Raw genomic sequence first — 20,831 nt, 5'->3', positions numbered from 1 at the left:
GGGTCAGAGTGGTTGGGACAGGACCCAGAAGTGCCGTCTCGAGAAACCCCTCTGCAGCAGAGAGCGAGCCTGACAGCTTCTGAAACACCCTAGGGGCCCACCAGGTCTTCTCGCAGGTCTGCAGGGTGGGCCACTGGCTTCAAAGCCAGGCAGGCCTGGACTCGGGCCATTTAACGTCCCTGAGCCTAGGTGTCCCCTGCAACATAAGGAGACTGTTGTGGGCGGGGCCAGAACTCCCGAGGAGCCCTCAGCACGGCAGGGGTCTCAGCCTGCTGAGGCCACACCGAAAGATGGGTGTCAGGCTTTCTGAATGGGCTCTCAGGAGACGTGGAAGCTCCTGGAATGTGAAACACCTTTTTGAGGTGTTCAGTAAGAAAACGGCCAAGAAGTGAGGAGGGTCTGGGGCTGCGGGAGCTGGAGCTTCCTCACGGAGGCCGACTCTGGCCCAACGAGGTGGGCCCTGGCCCCACCACCTCGCAGTTCTGAGAGCAATGTCAGTCCCCAAGTTTACAGTGGCAGTTTTTATGCCGCTGTGAGAGAGACGGACAGGCTGTCGTCACTGGGGACGTCTAGCCCAGAAGTAACATCTTGAGAGGAGTGATGGGAACTAGGCTGCTGCTAAATGGTGCTGGTGCAGACCCCAAATGGGGAAGGAGGCTGAAGTCAAAGATGGGACAGTTTGCCACGTGGGATTATTTCTCTCCAGAGAAAATGGATGTCAGGGAGGAGGTCCTGGGAGCTGGCTGAGGAACATCCTTGGAACTGGGATCAAGGGCACAGTTAGGTCCATCAGCACGGCCACCAGGAGGGAGGAGTGGGTCTGTGACTTGCTGGAAATAACAGCCATGCGGGTCACAGTCGCCCATGGTGGTGGCTCAGGGAGACAGGCCAGGAGGAGTGGGGGGGGCCTCTGCTGGCTGCACCCAGAGAGGAAAGGGACGTGGGGGGCAGCTCCCGGGCCCCTGCGGACAGTGCTGGAGGACGGCAGAGGAGGGCAGGAGCATCTGCCAAGGGCAGTAACTGACCCTGCACTCCACCCCCCTCTGTCCCCAAGTCTTGTCCTCTTCACCCCTGTGCCCAGAGCTGCCCTCATCTCTCCTGGGCTTTCGCCGCAGACCAGAGAGGAGAATGTCCCTGTTTCCTGTGGCCAATCTGATCTGGAGCTGTCCTTGCTCAGGCTCCAGTTACAGGAGGATGTTCAGGTTACCGGGGGCGGGGGGGACCGCATGTGCGCCCCACGCACCAGACAAGGCGGGCAGAGCCCAGTTCTATGTAAGCGAATGCACGTCTCCAGATGACAACCCGAGGAGCGGAGGGAGGTGCTCGGAGCCACTCGGATGGCTGCCCAAGCCCGGTGCCAAAGGACAACAGTCATTTAGAGGGCTGCCACGGGCAGGGCTGCGAGTCGCTTTCCTCCAATTCCTCGACTCCAGCCCCAGGCCCACGGGACACACTGCCTGAGGTGAGGAGCGACTGAGCAGACCTGTCTTGGTGACCTCAGCACCCACCTTCAAGGAACCAGGGTGCTCACACGGAGACTAAGGCTCGGGGAGGTACAGGGGCAGAGCCCGGGGCCTCCCTTGGGGCCGCTCCTGCAGGTGAGAGCAGGGCGGGAGTGCGGCCGGTGGCCCAGTGCCCTCAAGTGGCAGGGGCAGCCCCACAGCTGCAGCCCTGAGACAGATCCTGACCCTGCTGCCGGGGAAGGAGTGGGCCCCAGACTCCCAAAGCACAGTGAGGGGTTTTAGCCTCCCTGACCTGGGGCCTGTCTTCACACACAGTAGCAGGGTCCTCAGTAAGCAGGGCCGTCGGATGGCTTTTCTTTCTGGAAGGAAGGCAGCCTGCCTGGACAGCCGTTCCGTCTCAAGGATTAGGGCCAGGCAGCCTCTAGTTTTCAGGCTAAGAGGCATTAGGAAGGGATGAGGAGTTAAGCCCAGGCAGGACTCTACCGGGGCCCTGCACGCACTTCCTGGTGGGGGGGGGGGTCAAGGTGAGTGGAGGGCACCTGGGCTTTCTGCCATGGGGAGGGACCAGGCCCTCCCTCGCTGCCCAGGGGCACCCAGGGTCTCCTGCAGCCAAGGGCTTGAAAGGAATTGTCAGGCACGTTCAACCAAGACCTGGCACCAGGGGTCCCTTGTTTGTGGGTGGTGGCTGTCTCCAATTACTCCTCAAGCAGCAATCTGGTGACACCTCAGCTCTTCCTGCCCCTCTGACCCTCCCTGCCGTGCCCATGTCATCACGGGGGCACAGGGAGCACAATTCACAGCCTCCTCTCTTTAAAATCTCTCAGTGCCTCCTACTGCAGACAACAGAATCCAAGGGCTGGGCCCAAGAGATCACCCCAGTCGTCCCCTCCAGCTACCTGAGGCCATCAGGCTGTTTCCCACCACAGGGACCTGCCACTGCCCTGCCATACCCACCCCCCCAGGTTCGAGTGAATGGGTCTGGGGTCTCCACTCCAGACCTGGCTCGGGGCAGCACCTAGCCTTCTCCCATACTGGTCTGTGTCTAGTCCCGGGGAGCCCCCAGGGCAGTCACGGCCCAGACAACCTAGGTGGGACAAGGTGGGGGCCCTGCATTGGAGCCTACGATCCTTCACCTCGGAAGGGGGGTCCTGAACTGGGCCAGGCTGGACCAAGTCCTGGCTCCGCCCACCACACTGAGCCTTGGTCAGTGTGGGTGAGAGAGGGTGTGGGGAGGATTCATCTTGGGGAAGCGGGGGGCCTTGGCTGGACGCACTCGGTGCTTAGCTCACAGAGGCCACCAGGGTGAGCAGAACCAGAGAGAGGCCCCCAGCGCAATGGGCGAAACAGGCCGCCTTGGAGCCCATAGAGGAGGGAGCAGGCAGTTCGGCTATAATCAGGGTAAGTTTTCCTTGGTTTCCTTTCTAAAGACTGGCTGAGGCTATGAGATGGGGAGGGTCCCTGTGCTGAGGAGGAGTCACTCCCCACCCCTCCGCCCCCGCAAGGCTGCAAGTCTCCCGCACTCGCACTCACCGTTACTGTGATTTCCTGTTTGCAGGGAGGCAGGGGGCTGCAGGTTGCTGCCCAAGGCCCCGTAGCCGCGGTAACTGTAGTTGAGGCCGCCATTGACATACACGGGGTCCTGGGAGTAGGAGGAGGCTGGCAGTGAGTAGGTGGAGTGGGTGATGGCTGAGGAGTCCCGGGAGTGCTGCTTGTCCAGGGCGATGGGCTCGTCCTGTGGAGGGGAGGGAGGCGCTGGGGAGCCAAAGGGGCAGCAGGCCCTGGCCCCTGTCCCTGGATGGGGTGGACGGAGACCGTGGCCCCAGAATTCCTGGAACCTAGTGCCGTGTCCCGCAGCACTGCTTCCTCCCTCTGGCTGTGGTGCCCATGGCGTCCCTGCTCTGTGCACCTCTCTGTGGAGCAGACGGGATCTGTTTCTGCTCCGCTGAGGACCCACCCAGGGCCCTTGGGCTCGGGGTGGAGCCCAGATGCCCTTCCTGGGTCTGCAGGGCCTCAGTGGCAGGCTCTTCCCCACGCCACCCATCACTGCTGCCCTCTCCGGGCCTCCGCCACCCTCCGGGAACTGCTCCCCCTGGTCCCTCTGCTCTCGGGGGCCCAGTGTCTGGAATGGCTGATGTGCCCCTGCCTGGGAGCAACCCCGTGAGAGTGGCCGGCGGCGGGCAGGTACCTGTGAGGGCTGGTAGATTTCCAGGCGCATCCTTTTGGCTGCCTTTCTCGTCTCGCTCTCACAGGCGGCGGCCAGGATGTTCTCGGCCATGGCCGAGGTCAAGTGGGGAGGCGTGGGTCTGGTCTGCGGGCAGGGCGGGGACAGAGCGGGGTTGGTCTCACACAGAGTCCCTGCCCTAGAGGTGGCTGGGGCAGGGCTGGGGTTCGGGCTTCAGTGCTGTTATCTATGGAGCTGTGCCGTCTTTCCGGACCTCAGCTCCCCACTCTGCAGCGGGGATCGTGGTGTCTGCCTCTAGGACACTGGACGGGCGACGGGTAAGTGGCCGGGGGTGGTGGCAGGCAGGGGAGGGCCCGGCGGGCAGGAGGGCTCACCATCTCCATGCCGTTCTTCTTCATGCGCCGGCAGGACTTGAGGTACGTGCGGATGCGCTTGCGGGCCCGCTCCTGGAACTCGGGGAACTGCCGGCTGCAGGACTCGATGATGGCCTGGATCTTCTCCTTGGGCTGCTTGGAGATGGGCACCATGCGGTCCAGGTTCTCGTCCACAAAGAGACGCACGAACATCTGTGGGGGAGAGGGGCTGTGGGAAGGGCTGGCCCTGGCTGCCACCCCCTCCCCGCCGGCCCCTCGCTGGCGCTCACGTTGAAGGCCTTGAGGCGCTCAGGGTCCATGCCCTCAGAGTCGTTCATCTTGTCGTTGTCCTCGTGGTCGTCGTGGTCATCGTCGTCGTCGTCTGCTGCGGGAGCCCGGCCCACAGTCAGGTCCTCGGGGCAGCCACTGACCTCGGTCTTGATGGAGTCATAGCTCCCCGAGCTGTAGGGGGGGGACTGAGAGAGGGTGGGGCAGGGGTCAGGCTGGACCTTCTCGTGGTCCCCGACAGGCCGCAGTGAGCTGGGGAGCTGGGGTGGTAAGCACACCCAACTGCCACGTGAGCCACAGCTGCGAGGCCCCGAGCGAGTCACCTTCCGTCCCCGCTCCCTTCATCTGTGCAGTGGGGACGACTGTGCTGCCACCCCCTCCCTGGGTGGCTGTGAGAAGGCCTGCCTTCAGCAGTTCCCGCCGGGCCTGGTGCCCTGGGGGCACGGCGTGGAGGGTGCAGTGGTGCCCTGAGCCCACTGTGACCTGCCACCTGGTGTGGGGGAAAGGTAGACACAGGCAGGGCTCCCACCAACGACCAGCCTCTTCTGGGTGTGCCAAGACCTGTTCTGGCCTCAAGGGTTCCTCCCCTGACCCCCAAGGGGCTGCAGCTCCGAGCTGACAGCAGGGCTGGCACGAAAGCAGCCAGCGTGCTGTCTGTCGAGGAGGAGGAGGAGGAGGAGGAGGAGGAGGAACAGATGGGCCGGGAGAGGGGACCAGACGAGGCGACGGGCCCATTAGGCGAAGTGCACTCCCAAAGCTCCCAGGCTGGGGTTCTCCTGTCTGGCACCATCCCCAGGAGGACACCGTGAGCCCGATACAGAGTGCGAGTATACAGGGCGGGGGACCAGGGGCAGCCCGTGGGGCGTTCGCCCCGTCCTGCAGCAGAGAAGGCCCCCAGCCCTCTACTCCCTTCTGGGGTGCCCTCCCCATTTCTCCTCCCGGCCTTCATCTTTTTCACCCTCTGCAGCTCAGCTGACGACCACTATCACTTGCCTTTTAGAAAGCTTGCATCTTTGGTGAGTCCTGACTTCACTCACTGATTAGCAGTGTCCTGGGAACATGGCCCCTGTCCTCAAGGAGGTGGGCATCTAGCCGGTAGTTGGGCCCAGGGAGCAGACAGCTGCAGGTCAGACCCTTCGCTGTGGCCGCATGGCGGCCCAGGGGGGAACCCAGCTCTTGCTGACCGACTAACAGGAAAAAATGCACACTGACCGGTGCATAGGCCCACAGCAGCCGCCACCAGCAGGCCTCCCTGTGACCACTCCCACAGGGGTTATTAGCCTCCCCAGGGACAGGGGCATCCAGGTCTTCTGGCCTCCTGCTGGCTCGTGCCGGACTTGCCATAGAGAGTGAAAAGACCTGTGCCAGTCGGTGCCAAGCTGCTCCCTAGCCCGCCCTCTGCCCGGGCCGGGGGAGACAGAGAAGCTGCTGGTGGCCTTCACGCTCTCATCTGCTTCCTGGGCCCACACATGTGGCCACTCTTCCCCGTTCGGCTCTTTGCCTCCCGGGGACAGCAGCTCTGCCTGTTCTTGGACCCAGTACCTGCTCCACAGCCAGAGCTCAGCCCTTTGTACAGAATTTCCCCATGAGACATACCACCCCCCTGCAGAAGAGACGACAGGCCAGGGGAGGGAAAGGAACCTGTGCAGGACGATGTGGCTAGCACCCACGCACACGGGACTCAGATGGCACCTGTGGCCCCGGCAGGGGAAGGTGCTCCCAGGAGAGCTCCCACACCCCGTGCTGCACTGCGCCGCCGCAGGAAACCTTGGTGCCCAGAGGCGGCTTGCAGAAGGATGGGGGGAGTGCTAAATGGTGGGAGCACCTGCCCTGCCCACCCTCCATCAGCCTGGTCTGTTGAGTTTCGTATGTCTGCATCCCCTGGGCCACAAACAAAGGCCTTGCCCTTCTCCTGTGCCATCTGTGAAATCGGGGATGGGCCGGCAGAGCAGCCAGGAAACGCGAGGCCTTGGAGCTCCGTGCTGGATATGGCCGCTTGCTGCTGTTACTCACAGCAGACTCTGTCCTGGATGGAAGGGGACACACCACGCATCACCCACCACCTCCGAGGCAGGCGCCATCAACTCTACTGCAGAGATGGGGACACAGGCTCAGAGAAGTGAGGGACTTGTTGAGATCACTTAACGTGCTCTCCCGCCCCAGGGCCTCCCCAGGAAACGACGGCAGAGCAGCGCTGCCCACCACCCTGACCTGGCATCGACTCCTGGCACATACAATTTCACTTCTGCCTGGCGCGCCCACAGCCTCACCCACCTCAGGGGTGGTCTTCACCCCGTACTTGACGCGGCTCCGCAGTCCATCCGTGCCGCAGCCGTCGGAGGGGTAGGAGGGTGTGCCGAGCACCGTGCCTGGCGGGAGCTTATCGCATAGGTTGATGGGTTGATCCTCAGCTGTGGCCGTGAAGTCCATGGGGGCCACAGCGCCGTTGCCATTCATCTCGGGGAAGGCGGGGTCGCCCTGCGTGCTGCTGGATGTGGATGGGTTCAGGGTGGAGGAGCCATTGCCGCTGCCACTCTCAGAGGAGGAGTCGTCTGAAATCACAAGAGGCCTGGGTGTGAGGCCCCACCCCAGCACCCAATGCCCCTCAAGACACCTCCCTCCCAGGGCATGGTGGGCAAGAGAGCCCCGGGGAGGACTTGCCCTGTGTCATCCTCACAAGCATCCCTGGGCAGGCGGTGAGCACTGCTGCTGTCCCTGTTAGATATCCCAAGGGGCTAGCCTTGCTGGAGGTGGGGGCACAGATGTGGGCTATCAAGGACCAGAGTGGCCACGAGTGTGCAAGGTGTGGTGGTCCTGCCTCCCACACCCATGAGTGCCATAGCTAGGCTCATGGGAGGCCCAGCTCCAAGAGTGTGGGCGTGAGTGGCGGCGACCTCAGGTCTGACTGGCCAGATGCCTGCCAGAGGTCCTGAACATCCCAGACACTGCTTGGGTTCTGGCCAGTGCCGTCTTCTTCCTCCGGCTCACGGCTACCTTGCCCCTTCACACCGTTTCCCCACAGGACCTCCTCCTCACAAGGGGCCTTGAGTTTTTCCTCCCCCTGCCTGAGGAGGGAGGGATGGCTCCACTGTGACCCTCCCCATTACCCACTCCCTCCTGCAAGCAGGCCCGGCCCAATCCTGGCCGCGGTCTTGGCGCACGGACATACGCCCCCCAGACCTGCCTTGTATGCATGGCCCTGTAACCCTGGATATAGGAGACAGGACTACAAGGTATGTAGTCTGTGCGCCCTCAAACCTCAAAGGGCCATCCCAGCCTTCAAGAGGCGACAGCTCAACAAAGCTCTGCCGAGGGCGCCCCCTGCTGTGGAGAGCGCAGCATTGCCTAGGAATCCGGAAAGACAAACGAACTGAAGGGCTAGACATTTTGAGATAAATTCCAGGTCTGTCTTCCCCACTCAGCCCCAGCCTCCTGCGTGATCTGATAAGGCAAGAGGCCGAAGCTACCGGGTCATTGTCAGATAAGTACTCTGTGGGTGCCCGTGGTGCCCTGGTGCCCGGGCGGCTCTGCACTTGCACCCAGAGCGGCTGGGGGAGAGCGGCCACAGTGAGCCCTGACAGCATCCCAGGCCACCCCTTCCCCCAGGCCAGGGTCGCAAAGGGCCCCACCCCCACCCTCCCAGCCGGCAGATTATGAAGATTTAGTCCCCAGTGCTGGGCGCTGGGCACGCGCACCTCCAGAGCGTCCCCATGGCGACCGAGCGGCTCTAGAGCCTCAACCAATCGCTGGCCTCCCGGCTGCCCGAGGGCGGGGCCGGGCTGCCCATCAAGCGGTCGGGGCCCTGGGCAGAGGGGGATGGGAAAGGTCTAAGGCGCAGTGGCACCCCTCCCCCTCAGCTACCGCAGGTCTCCTGGGCCAGGCTGCCAGCCCTCCTCCACGCCACCACAGCTCCCTTCATCCTTCAGGGCAGTTCCAGCTTCTGCTCAAAGCCGCCCCACGGCTCCGCATTCAGCTACACCCGTTCCCAGGCCTTCAGTCCTGCTACCTCTGCCACCTCACCACCCATCACCTGCTCCTCCATCACAGATGGGTCAGTCTGGTTTTCTTCTGGCAGGGTGTCCAGCACCAACCTAGACGTTTGTGGAATGAACAAACCACCCAGCAGTATTTACTGAGCACCTACTGTATGCCGGCCCTGTCCCAGCTGGGAAACAAAGTAGTGACTATGACCAAGGTGCAGGCCCTCCCGGGGGCGGGGGAGGGGCAAATGTGAATCGCGGAACCACATAAAATGGGTAAATGGGCCACCAAGCATCCTCCAACTGTCAGGCCACACCCATCCCATCCAATGTCCTTGGCTGCACCTCCCCCTCCCTGGGCCGGCTTCTCTCCGCTACACACACCTCCACCCCACTGTTTCCCAGCGACGCCATATCATTATCAGGCCCTGTTTAGTAAGCTGCCTGTTGCCCACAGCCTGCTGAATAGAGTTCAAGTTCCCACCCAGTGTATTCTCGGTCCCATGACCTCTGCGCCTTTCCCGGCCCAGGTCCCAACGTCCTGGCCACTGCTGGACCTCACATTTCCAAGACCTTTGCTTGGGAGCTGCTGTCTGCCTGCCACGTTGCTTCCAGTTCAGCCAACCTTCAGGTCTGGCTCAAAGCTGCCCTCCTTCCTCTTCCTGGGAAGGAGGTGCTCAAGCCCTGACCCCTGCCCAGTGGCACCTCGTGCCTCCTTCACACGCCCGGCGCTGGTCCTGAGAGCTGCCGCCCCCCTCCTGCCAGGGCAGGGCCTTCAGCTGGAGAGGCCCCCTGCCACGCAGGACAGGAGTCTGGCAGGTGCCTATTCTCAGCCCACCTTGCAGGTGTCACTTCACGAACTGGCACCAGCCCTGACAAGCCACTTGCCTGACCTGGGAGGGCACTGTCTTTCTCCTCTGTCAGGAGTGGGTTGCTAAGAGGGTCAGCGGGTACTACAGTGAGATGTCACCTCACTCAGCACAAGGAGGAGGCCCATGGGCCCCTGTGGTGCCACACCCTGTTTGGGCCCAGAGGCAGCGCCCCATCCACCTGCCTCTCTGACCAGGTTTTCTCCCAGGAGCACGTGCCCCCTTTGCCCTGTGCTCCCCTAGGCTTGAGTGAGCAGGACACTCAGGTGCTGTGAGGACACACGGGCAGGCACTCCTAGCCCGGAGCCCAGGGCAGGGGGCCAGACTGCTGAGCTGCCAATGCCCTCGCCCCCAGGGCTGTGCACCTGGGCTACCCAGCTGGGGAGCCTTAGGTGCTGGCGTGCACCCCCCCCCCACCCCACTACTCGGATGTCACCCCAGTATGATAAGGAAAGGGGCGGGGGCAGATGGGACCTGAGAGGCATCAGGAGCCCAGGCCTTATGTGGCCATGCATGCTAAGCTTTTAGAAGAAACTAGGAATCTGCAACAGTGTGAGTACCCAGATTTTAATATACTGCTGACTAACATACAGTGTTTACATTTTGAAAAACTGCCAGGTAAGTGGATAAACAAAATGTGGTCTAGCTGTGGAGAATATTATTTAACCATAAAAAAGGAATGAAATGCTGACACATGCTATCCAATATGGATGAACTTTGAAAACATTATGTTCAATAAAATAAGCCAGACACAACCAGGCATACCAAATGTGTCTGCTTACATACAACATCTGGAACAGGCATGTTCATAGAGACGAACATACGTTAGTGGTCCCCTGGGCCTGGAGGGTGGTTGGGAGGAATGGAAGTTATTGCTTAATGGACACAGCTTCCTTTCAGAGAGACGCCAACTCTACGGTCATCTACAGGAAACTAGGACTTTAAGTGAAACAATGTGTAAGAAAACTGACTCAAAATATAAGGAAACTGATTTGACCAGAGGCGAATGGATAGGAGCGAGTGTTAAGTTCCTACGGCATATTTCTGGCCACAAAATCACCAACTTCTCACTAAAGACCCAAAAGACTTCTAGTATTAAGCCCTCAAATAAATGTGAGCTATACGTACATTCAAAAAAGATGAATAAAAACAAGACAGTTATTTTGCAAACCGCTTATTCCGGTGCGGGGTTGCGAGTGGCCAGTGCAAACACATGCAGACAGTGGCCCTGACCGGAATCGATTTTTCCCTGTTGTGAGAAAATGACCCTGAACAAAACGGCGGACGGCATTCGAAGACCTGCTGCTGTATTTTGGAAATCACACTGTCAGTGCACTTAACCGTGCTGAATCGCACGCTTAAAAATGGTTCAAAGGGAACACTTTTTACGTATTTCACCACAAAAAAAAATCCCAGCAGAACAAACAAAAGGAATCTTGAGCAGGCCAGTGGGCCCCAGTTCACAAGCTCCAGTTCCTCCCGCCCCACTTACCCGAAGGCCCAGGGCCTCCTACTCCACACGGCCCCTGGCGGCAGGGAAAGCCAGCCACACAGTCATCAGAGCGACAAGAGAGTCACTAGAGCTGGTGCCCCCAATCGCACTGCTCGGGGGGGGGGGCCCCCAACCCAGTGTGCTAACCACCCGCCTGCGCAGCCCGCTCACGGCCGCCCCCAACTCCAGCCTCCTGTCTCCAGCTGGGTTTGAGGCAGAAGGAGAAGGGGATGGACACAGGCTGTGTCTCCCCCACGACGCCGCTTCATCTCCTTGAGCTTCAGTTTCCTTCCAAACAGGAGTCGTGTCCATGACACAGGATTTGAGAGGTGTGTATAAGGTACAGACAGTAGTACTAAAAAAAAAAAAAAGGAAAAAGCTGGCTCCCTACACCCCACTTTCTCACTTCACAACAGCCCTACTTCCCATGCACCCATCTTCTCCGGACTGGGATGGGGGCTTCTGGGGACCCCTCAGAGCCGGTGCCAAATGTGGTGAGGGGAGGAGGGAGAGGACAGCACCTGGGAGATGCTGCTCCCACCCTTGTCTCCTCCTTTCTTCAACACCCACCGGGTGTCAGGCCCGCGAGCGGCACTGGGGACACAGCGGTGAAGTGACAGGGGCAGCCACCATCCCGAGGACTCGAGCTCCACCAAGCAAGACACCCGACATAAGGACCCTAAGGGGGACTGGGATGCGGAGAAACGTTGAGAGTTGTGGTCCACCCGGAACCCCAGCTGCGGGCCTCTGCACTCGCTGTTCCCTTTCCGCATGACACTGTCCCCAGCCGTGGCTCTCTCAGCGCACTCCTCCCCTCCAGGGCTTTGCTTAAAGGTTACCTTCTTGGTGAGAGCTCCCAGGCCTAGCCCCTGCACCTGCTCTGACAGGCTGACCCCTTACGTATTCCTCCCAGAGCGCTTACCACCTGTCTACACACTGTGTCTATGGTCAGACCCCAGGGTGGCAGGGCTGTACCCGGTGGGCCCGCCCCTCCATCTGGGGAGGGATCCCTCATCTTCCAGAGTGAGGGTGTGCCCCAGGCCTGGCCACTCAGCACAGCCCAGCATGGTGACTGGCGACAGGCCAGTCTCGACCCAGGAAGTCAGCCCTGGGCCCTCCTGACATGCCTGGGGAGCTGTGCTCTCCTCACTGGGGCTGCACCCACGCAGCCCATGCCTGGGAGGCAGGGCAGGCAGGCTGGCACGGGCGTCCCCAAACCCACCAGAGCCCAAAGCAAAAGGCCCTGAACTTCTCAGTTATGGGACCCAATCATTTCCTCAGGCTGGAGCACAGGGAAGGCGGGTTTGAGTCACGTGAGTCTCTTTTGGCCTCAGAGCAACTCACGTTCCCTGCCCCCACCCCCTGGGGCTCTCTCCCCACTGCGGCCCAGAGGACCCCGGGCCCGTCTCCCCAGCGCAGTCCTGAGGCGGCTGGCACCTCCAGGAGGGGCAGCTTCCCAACCCCTCCCCGGCACCCAGCAGGGCACCCAGCACAGGCAGCTGGCCTGGCACTTCACGGACAGGAGGAACAGAGACAAATGCCAGTATCCCAGCCTGTGCAAACTGGGCGCTAATCCGTTCTTAATTCTTTCCTCATCTTAAGCTCCTCTTCAAAACAAAAAGTGACTCGGGGAGACAGACACACAGCAAGCCCGTGCTCAGGTGAAACTCGGCAGCCCAGGCCGGAGGCAGGTGCGGGCCCCACTGCCGCCCGACCTTGGGCACAGCCGCCTCCTCGGCAGCTCTTATCTGCAGCCTGGGGAGTTGCCACTACCGCCCTATTGGTCTCCGACACTTTATGACCCTGTGAAAGAACCCAGCTGGCCCCATACACGCCGAGGGCCTGGAACACGGGGTGCAGGCGTTGGGTCCGGGTGGGGGCGGCACGTGTTCCGGCTGAACCTGCCCCTCCTGTCCCAACCTGTGCTGCTAGGCCAGGAGGCCCTCCCAGCACGGGCCTCCACCAAGGCCAGCCTGCGGGAGCCCAGACCCACGCCGGCAGGACACGGCTGCCCCAACCTGTGACTGCCCACCCCCAGCAGAGAGAAGAAGGGCGCGCTGAGGGGCTGCCGGGAAGCAGCCGGGGGACGCGCCACTTCCGAGCACTCCCACAAGACCGGCGCCCCTCGCTGGGAGCGGGGCAGGACGCAGGGCCCGCCACCTGGGCCCTGAGCGCCCGCGGGCGGAGCGGCACCGCCATGAGCGTCTATGTAACGTGGGGCAATGCACTGCTACTCAGACGGGGATCGCTGATGAATGGGGGAAATTGTTTCTCCCTCTGTCCCGTCTCCAGAAGAAGACAAAAACCCCTTTTACCGCGGCGAACAATGCCCTTATGTGGGCGCCAGCGCCCTGCGGCCCGCACAAGCCCAGCTCTGTGCGCACCACCAATCGCCACCCCGGGCACTGGGGCCGAAGCCAGTGGCACCCTCTCCCAGTGGGTGACCCACACTGGCTCCTGAGGCAGGCAAGCGAGAGGTGGGACGGTCTGCCACCCCTGGGACCACAGGCTAGGCGTGCGGCCGCACCAGCCCCGCAGGCCCGGTGCAGGCTGCCTCCTGGGGGCCGAGATGCAGCCGCCAGAGCAGGGCCTCCCTCCTCCATGGGCTCCGTCACAGCAGCAGCCGGGCAGGGGAGAGCAGCAACATCAATAATTCGCACACAAAGGAGAAGGGGTGGGGGAGTGCACAGCGCAGGAGCCAGCAGCCCCACCGCGGGCCTGGCCCAGAGTGTGGACACCAGGGTGGCCCAGCTGGATGTCTGAAGAGCCACAGCCGCTTTCTCCTCCCTCAGCCAGTGTGGCTTCAGGCTGCAGTCTGGGGCAGACTTTGCTCTGAATTTGGGGTGTGCACCTCACAGGGCTGGCCTCCGCCTGCTCTGACGAAGGCCAGTGGCCTAGGCGGTGTTTACATGATGCATAGTTCCCGGGAGCACTGGGCTCCGGACTGCTACCCTGCACTTCCTCCCGGAAGGGAGGGGGAGGGCTCTGGGCTCAAGGAAGGTGGGAGACACTCGGGCTGGGCGAGGGCAGTGCCGCTGGGACCCCAGCATCCTGGGCGAGGGGGTCACACCGGGCACCAGCCCCCACCACCTGGCCTTCAGGTCCCGGCTGCCCGCCTGCTGGCCCCTCCTGTGCACCCCAACCCATCCCTGCGGTTCCAAAGGCTCCACTCTCACCTAATGCCACCAGCTGAGGGACCCCAGCGCCTCTATTCCCCAGCACCTGCCTTCCTGCCTGAGCTTTTGTGACTCGTTCCTTAAACAGGTGCCGGCTCCTGGGGGCTCCTGGGGCTCTCGGAGTGCAGGGCGGCGCTGTCCAACAGAGCGACAGCCACGGGGGCACTTTCAGTTTTCTTGTAGCCACATTAAAAAAGTGGAAAGAAACAGAACGAAACTTTGAGAACCTATTGTATTGAACCCACTGCATCTAAAACATTATCATTTCAACAAGTAATCAATACTGTGTTAAGACGGAGATGTTTTACACTCTTTGTCCTGCCCGCCCTGAAACGCTGTGTCTACTCCACGCGTAGGCCGTGCGCCTTGGTCTGCAGGAGCCCCTCCCAGCAGCCGTCTCTGGCTGCTGCATTCAGCGGTGCAGACCCAGGTTTCTGTACTTCAACCGGAAACTAAACACGGTTCCTCTCCGTGCAGGTCCTGGCCCGAAGAGAGGGGTCCAAGCTGAAGAGGAGCGAGTTTGGGTCTGGGGACCGTCGCCCAGCGTACGCACCACACCTGATGTGCACGGTCACTCAGAGGCGGCCGCCAGGGAGGAACCAGCCGCTCTCCAGGGGGCAGTCGTTGGCTGTCACACTGAGTGAGCCTCGGACCCCAAGGGCCTCTGTGCTGCCCGACCCACCCCGGCGCTCTCCTTCCTGAGCTCAGGGTGCCTGCCTGTACCATGGGGCTGGCCCCACCCCTGCCGCCACCGTGCCTCCTGCGGCCCAGCCTCTCCCCCGACACAGACACACGCTGGCCCGAGTGCCCAGGAAGACACACTCCCAGTGCGGACTGACTGCCGGGGGGCTGTGCCTCCCAAGTGCGACAGGCTCCGCCCTCTAGGCCAGGCACAGGCCGCGAGGAATCAATGCTAATTCAATGTGCGAAGCTCTAGAGGAGATGCCCGCTGCACCCGCCCACCCCAAAACAAATCATGTGGTTGGAGAGCAAACAAAGCCACTTGGGGCAGCCATGTGTGAATGATTCATGGGCCGGCCCTGCCCCAGAGCCTGTGGGCGCGGGGGGGGGGCGGCATCTGAGGGCCCCGGAAGCTGGTCTGGGTTCGGTGCATCCCAGTCCTTAGGTCAGAGTGATGACGCCAGCGTGGCCCTGGTCACTTCCTGGTTCCTGGGAAAGTTGCCCTTGGACAGGCTCAGGGCAGGCAGCAATGCCTCCCCTGCGGGCCCCGCCCCAGCCTCCCAGCCAGCACAGCAGGCTTTGCCTCTCAGAGGGTCAGTCCATAGGCAGTCGGGGCCCACATGCGTCCTGGGCCGAGGGGTGCAGGGAAGGGCGGGGCTCCGATGGCCCAGATGGCCCAGAAAGCCCAGGCGAACCTTCAGGTGTGCGTGGGGGGAGGGGAGGGGAGTCTCCCTCTCCTTCCCCTCTCTCAGGCCCTGGAGCTTGTCCTGTACGAACGTCCTCAGCAGGCGTCTGGGAGCCTGAGGGGGCCTAAGACCCGGGCAGCCCGCACAAGGCCAGGCTGTTGCAGGCCTGGCCTGCTCCTGGGATAAAGGGGCCTCTCGGTGCTGTCTCCCAGCCTCTCTGTCTTCAGTGGCCAGAGGCCAGGACAGCCCAGCATTGTCTGTGCCGCCTGCAGCCCAGCTGATGACGGACACTTTCCTGTGACCTGGGGCTGCCAGCGTGGCCCACGGCCAATTCCCGGAAGGGCCTGGGCCCCCAGTTCTCTGCTCCTGGGGGGAGGGGAGCGGAGGAGGCCACCACCTCTCCATCCGGTGTGGATATTTAGAGCCTTAAGTAGAAGCCACAGCTCTTGCTCTAGAGTGAGTGGGGGTGTGACCTGTAGCCAGAGGAGGAGGCCTGGACCCAGTTTCTAGCCCTAGCTCAGACAGGGAGGGGTGGGGGGTGGGTGGGGCCGACATCCACAGGTGTGAGGGAGAGAAGGCTCAGCGTGAAAGCCCCCTGCAGGCAGAAGTCCCTCAGAAGACACCCGGGGTGGCTGTGGCAAAGGGGCCGGAATCTTCCCAGCATGTGACGATGACCAGGGTGGATGCCCAACCGGGAGTGTCGGGTCTGTGGGGAGTTGGCTGCAAAGGCCATGGAACCCTACAGCCCCTGGTGGGGAGGCAGCCGTTCTAACCCCAGAAGTAAGCAGTGGGAGGGTGGGCACGTCTGCAGGGAACACCAGAAGCGGCCAGGGCTCAGAGGTAACGCCAGCGACCGTCTCTGAGTCCGCATGGCCTGGCCCCAACTCCCACGCGCCCCTTACACACCAGCAATACGGCCCCTGCCTGTGCGCTCGCACGAGCAGCTTCCACCTTCCACCACTGTCCGAGAACATTCCTGTGGCGTCCCTGGTACCCAGCACAGGGACCGCCCAAAGGCCTTCTCCACGGACAGCAGAACGAGCGAGCTGCCCACCAGCACAGGAGCTGAGACAGGTCAGGGGTCTGCAGGTCACGGAGCAGGGCTCTGGGGCACGTGGGTGGGGAGTGGGGTGGGAACTCAGGAGAACCCGAGACGCATGGTGCCCAGGCCCTCCAGGCCCAGCTCCCACCCTGAAGTGCGACGCTGGGAGGCTGAGAGCAGGGGCGCAGGGTGCTGGTATGCGTGGTGGGAGGAAAGCTGAGGCCAGAACCCCACAGGGCTCAGTGGGTGGAGGGGACCAAGAGAGACCTGACCGGAGGAGGGAACAGGACTGGACTGAAGTGGGAGAGGTAAGGAGGAGGACTCCTGGTTCTTTCAAGGGGGGCCCATGACCCACCTATAGCCCCTCAGCCTGTGGCCACAGACCCCAGCCTCTGGCCTTTAGTGGGGTCCCTTGCAGCAACCTGGCCACTTCAGAGGAAATGACCCCACGGCCGTTCACCGAGCCTTCCCCTGCGCCAGGTGCGTGCGTGCCGAGCGCTGTCCACACCCCGTCCAGTCTTCACCCACCACAAGTGAGGGGAAGTGATCGGCCCCAGGCCACACAGTGGGGGCGAGCAGAGGCAGGAGCTCAGCAGGATGGCCGGGCCACACACTTCCCCGCAGACCGCTCTGCAGAGACAGGGGAAGGCGCACAGAGGAGAGCAGAGGTCCTGCCAGTGAGGAAAGGAGAGTCGGCCTGGGGTGGGCAAGTCACACACCCGCCCCCCAGGTGACTGCCCTGCACCCACTTTGCATTTCTGGGCAGAGGGGGGCCTTGCCCGTGGACAGCAAGAGCCAGGAGGCAGGAAGCCTTGGACTTCCCACAAAGAGCTCCTGAGGACACGTGAGGATCAGTGGTCAGAGCCACCCCGGCCACACTGGGGTCAGAGGGTGGACGACTTGCCTAAGAACACGCTGCGGGGACCGGGCAGGCCAGGGTCCGCTCAGGAGATCCACCGCTGAGTCCCAGGGCCCACCTGCAGGGGACTCCAGGCCCACAGGGGCAACCCCACCTCTCTCCACCTTCCCAGAATCCTTGCAGGCCAGACCCTGCCACAGGCTGTGGCCTCCCTGCCCCATCTTTCCTGGTTGCAGCTGGGGGTCCTAAGAAGCTTCTGGAGACACGGGACCCAGGAGACCCGCAACCCTGGCACTCAGCATCTCCCTCCCTCCCCAGCCTCCTCCTGACACGCTGCCCAAGCTCCCCAGGCAGGCCTCCGCCTCGCTGCGCCTGCCTTCAACATCACACTCAACTCGGACCGCTCCAAGGGGCTTTTGCTGGGCCCCGTCTCTGACCCTGTCGGCTCGGCAGCCGCTGTTTGTTGAGCGCCTCAGCCCTGAGGATGCTCCGGGCAGTGCCGCTTCCAATGACTCAAAAAAGGGACTCAAATGTCCTTCCCCAGGAGTGGCCCAAATGCTGGCTCTGGAGTCACAGAGCCCCTGCGGTCTGGGCAAATCACTGTCTTTTCTGTAGGAAAGGCACCGTCACAGCCCTGAGCTCACACCATCCCGTCACCAGCTCGGCACCGAGCACACAGTGGGCCCGGGAAAGGCCCTCCGTCACTGGAATGCCTTTTGAAGGCACTTCCGTGACCGGGGTAAGCAGCATTAGGTGGGAAACTGAGGTGGCTGTGACGCTACATGATTCCCTCCCCTGTTTTTAAGAAAAGAAGACTGATTATTTGCACAGAGAAGATCAAAAAAGATATGCCTGACCCTGACCGGTGTGGCGCAGTTGGTTGGGTGTCATTCTGCTAAGTGAAAGGCCGCCGGTTCGATTCCCAGTCAGGGCTCGTATGAGAGTAAACTCATACGAGTTTACTCTCCCTCCCTTTCTCCCTCCCTTCTCCCCTCTCTAAAAATAAATAAATACATAAATAAATAAATAAATAAATAAATACCATCTTTTTAAAAAAAGAAAAAAAATATGCCCCAAATATTGCTATTTTTGATTTTCATTTTTTCTCCTCTATTGTTTCTAAATATTCTGTAATGAGTGTAACACTTTTGAAATAAGGGGGAAAATAAGATACATTTCTACAGAGACAACCCTTCTGCCTTCAGAAAGCTTGGAGCCCAGCAGGGGTGCCACTCGCTGTGTGTCTGCCCCTTTCCAGGGACGGGCTTCCGGGCTCCGCAGGCCACCCGCAGGGGCTCGCCGCCCACGGGGCATAGCTGGTGGGGAGCCCCGAGCGAACCAAAGGCTTAAGCCGGGACCCTCGGTGCCTCTGTCAGGCCTCACCTCAGCAGGCAGGCAGTGCCGGCACCAAGGCCCCGGAGAGGGTCGCTCCGAGGCCCAGTGGGTCTCAGAGCCTTGAGCCTGGGGGGAGGGTCTCATCTGAGGGACTCAAACGAGAGGCCCCAACTCTCGTTTGTGGGGAGCCTCCCACCCAGCCCAGCAACTCCTGATGACCCTGCAGGAAAAAGGAAGCAGGACCCTCTGCTCTCCCTGGTGCTGGTTTCCTGTCTGCCCGAGAGGTGAGTAATGTCCGCTCCCCACCCCCAGGCGCCCCTTCTGGAGGCCAGGCCTCACATTTTCCGCTCAGGAAGGGGCAGAGCAGGAGGCCTGGGGAAGCGCACCAAGGGGAAACGGAGGGAGTGGGCCCTCGCCCGGCGCTGCCTGCTGCAGCCGGGCCCTGGCCTCGCCTGCCTGGGTGCCCGCCCCCACTCACTTTCTCATTCGTTCACTCATTCGTTCATCAGACACCCCCCACCCCCACCCCTGCTCTGGGCCAGGCCCTGTGCTGGGCGTTAGGGGCCCGCTCTGGAGTCTGAAGAGGAGGCGGGGACCGGATGGCCCACTGGCGGTGGAACCACAGACTGATGTGCTGTTCAGTCCCAAGGCAGACCGCAGTGTCTGTGGACAAGGTCTCCACGGCTGGCTTCCCCCAGGCATCCTCCCTCCGCCCGAGCGAGCAGCCCCTGGGCCAGGGCGTTATTCCCGGCACCTGTGACGAGACCCGAGCGCTGTCTGGACTCAAAGGCCCGGGGAGTCTCAGGAGGCTCAGGGGTGGGTCCAGAGCGGGCTCAGCTGTGTGTGGGCAGCACGGGGCGGGTCCCTCTGGGCCCCTGCAAAGGCCAGGCTCCGAGTGTGTGTGGGGAGCCTCCTCTGGCTGCCAGGCTCCCCTGCCCATTCCTGGGCAGTATAGGAACAACTATTCATTGAGACCTGGTCCCTAGAACCTCACACATGGCTCTGGCGCCTGCCAAGGAGGAAGAGGGCAGCGTCAGTGCCTCCTGACTCTGGCCACATTGCCCAAATCCACTCCCTGGCCCTGTCACCTCCCGGGACATGAGACAAGGGTGATGTGCTTACTCATGGCAGCTATGGCCCCCAGTGAGGAAGTGTCTTGCCAGTGGTGCCCCCCGCCAGGCGGCTGTGATTCCAGGGGGGCTGCGAGTGGACTATCAAAGAGACCTGTGGAGTGACGCCTGGCAGGCAGCGGCGGGCTTGGGGGCAGGAAAATAAGCCTGTTTCACGGCAAGCACACTCCCACTGGCCGGTAAACCTCGGAAGCCAGCTGGAGGTGGGTGGGTGGGTGGGGGGAGCTGGCCTGCTGATCACTCCTGCCTAGTCTCGGCCCTGGGCCCGGCCCTGTCAGGGCCCTGCCTTCAGCTGCTTTTGTTACAGCTTGAAAAAGGAAGGAGGGGGGCAGCAGCGGCCCTAACACACCCCCAACAGACGTGGGCCCGTGCCGACTGCCTGGCTTCTGGAATTGCTTTGAGGCCGCACCACTGGCCAGCAGCACGGCATGGGAGTACCCACACTTTCTAGCTAAGAGAAAATACTCAGATGCTCAAATCTGGGGTGCTCCCTGGAACAAAAAGTCCAACTTGTCCTGACAAGGGGCAGACCCACCCCGCTCCTGAATGGTGTGCTCGGGAGCAGGTCTCATTAAATAGTTGTTGTCCTCTACCCACTGGAGCCACAAGCGTCCAGCAGGCCCCGCCTCACGTGCTGGGCGTGCACTACAGTCACTGGGACAGCGAAGAGCGATCCTGACATGGTCCACATCTCAGGCATCATCTCTCCGACCCGCCACTCCTGTGCACGACCAAGGGTCAGAGACCACACAGTGAGCCGTCCTGGGGGGTCAGTGGGGCTGGGGAAGCTTCCGGATGAAGTCACATGGGCGGGGAGTAGAGGCTGTGGAGGGCTGCGGCTGGGTGCAGAGGGCAGAGCCAACCGGGGCTCCTGCCTGGGCTGTCCCCACCTGGTCCTCCTCCTTTAACAAGAAGGGATTCGGGAGCACCCTGCAGCCCCTGACGCCTTCCACTGCCTGGCCGACGGGAGCGGGCTCTCAGCCTGTGTCCGCACTGCGAGTGCCTTCAAGAAGGAAGCTGGCTGCTTGCTGCTGTGGGGCCGGAGGGCTGGACAAGGGCTTCAGGCTGGGTCTGTGCCTGGCCAGAGCTGTTTGGGAGGCCACCGCTCTGGTCAGACACGGCAGTCACCAAGAGATCTGGGGCCAGAAGGGGCAGCAGAGACCAGGCCGGCAGGCTGGGCGTTCTCAGGGCCCAAGACCCCCTGCACTGGGTCGAGGCTGGCCTCTGGCCAGCACATCAGCCCACAGCCTCCAGACACAGCCTCTGATTAAATAATTAAATTGATGGTATCGTGG

At 62.0% G+C, this 20,831-nt stretch overlaps 1 protein-coding gene across 4 annotated transcripts in view; it reads right to left on the bottom strand.

Moving 5' to 3' along the window:
- NOL4L (nucleolar protein 4 like) overlaps positions 1-20,831 on the bottom strand; it is a 123,291-nt gene that overhangs the window by 5,443 nt on the left and 97,017 nt on the right. For all 4 annotated transcript variants that reach the window (XM_045832909.1, XM_045832911.1, XM_045832913.1 and 1 more), the window contains 5 exons: positions 6,561-6,838; positions 4,289-4,474; positions 4,020-4,211; positions 3,649-3,771; positions 2,994-3,195 (listed from right to left, as the gene is read on the bottom strand). In XM_045832909.1, the coding sequence (XP_045688865.1) occupies positions 2,994-3,195; positions 3,649-3,771; positions 4,020-4,211; positions 4,289-4,474; positions 6,561-6,838 (981 nt within the window). The remainder of the gene's footprint in view (positions 1-2,993; positions 3,196-3,648; positions 3,772-4,019; positions 4,212-4,288; positions 4,475-6,560; positions 6,839-20,831) is intronic.

Source organism: Phyllostomus hastatus, unplaced genomic scaffold (assembly GCF_019186645.2).
Source record: "Phyllostomus hastatus isolate PE091 unplaced genomic scaffold, TTU_PhHast_1.1 phas_contig_17, whole genome shotgun sequence".
Classification (NCBI taxonomy): Eukaryota; Metazoa; Chordata; class Mammalia; order Chiroptera; family Phyllostomidae; genus Phyllostomus; species Phyllostomus hastatus.
The sequence above is the reverse complement of the archived record's forward strand: the minus strand, read 5'-3'. Positions and strand labels throughout refer to the sequence as shown.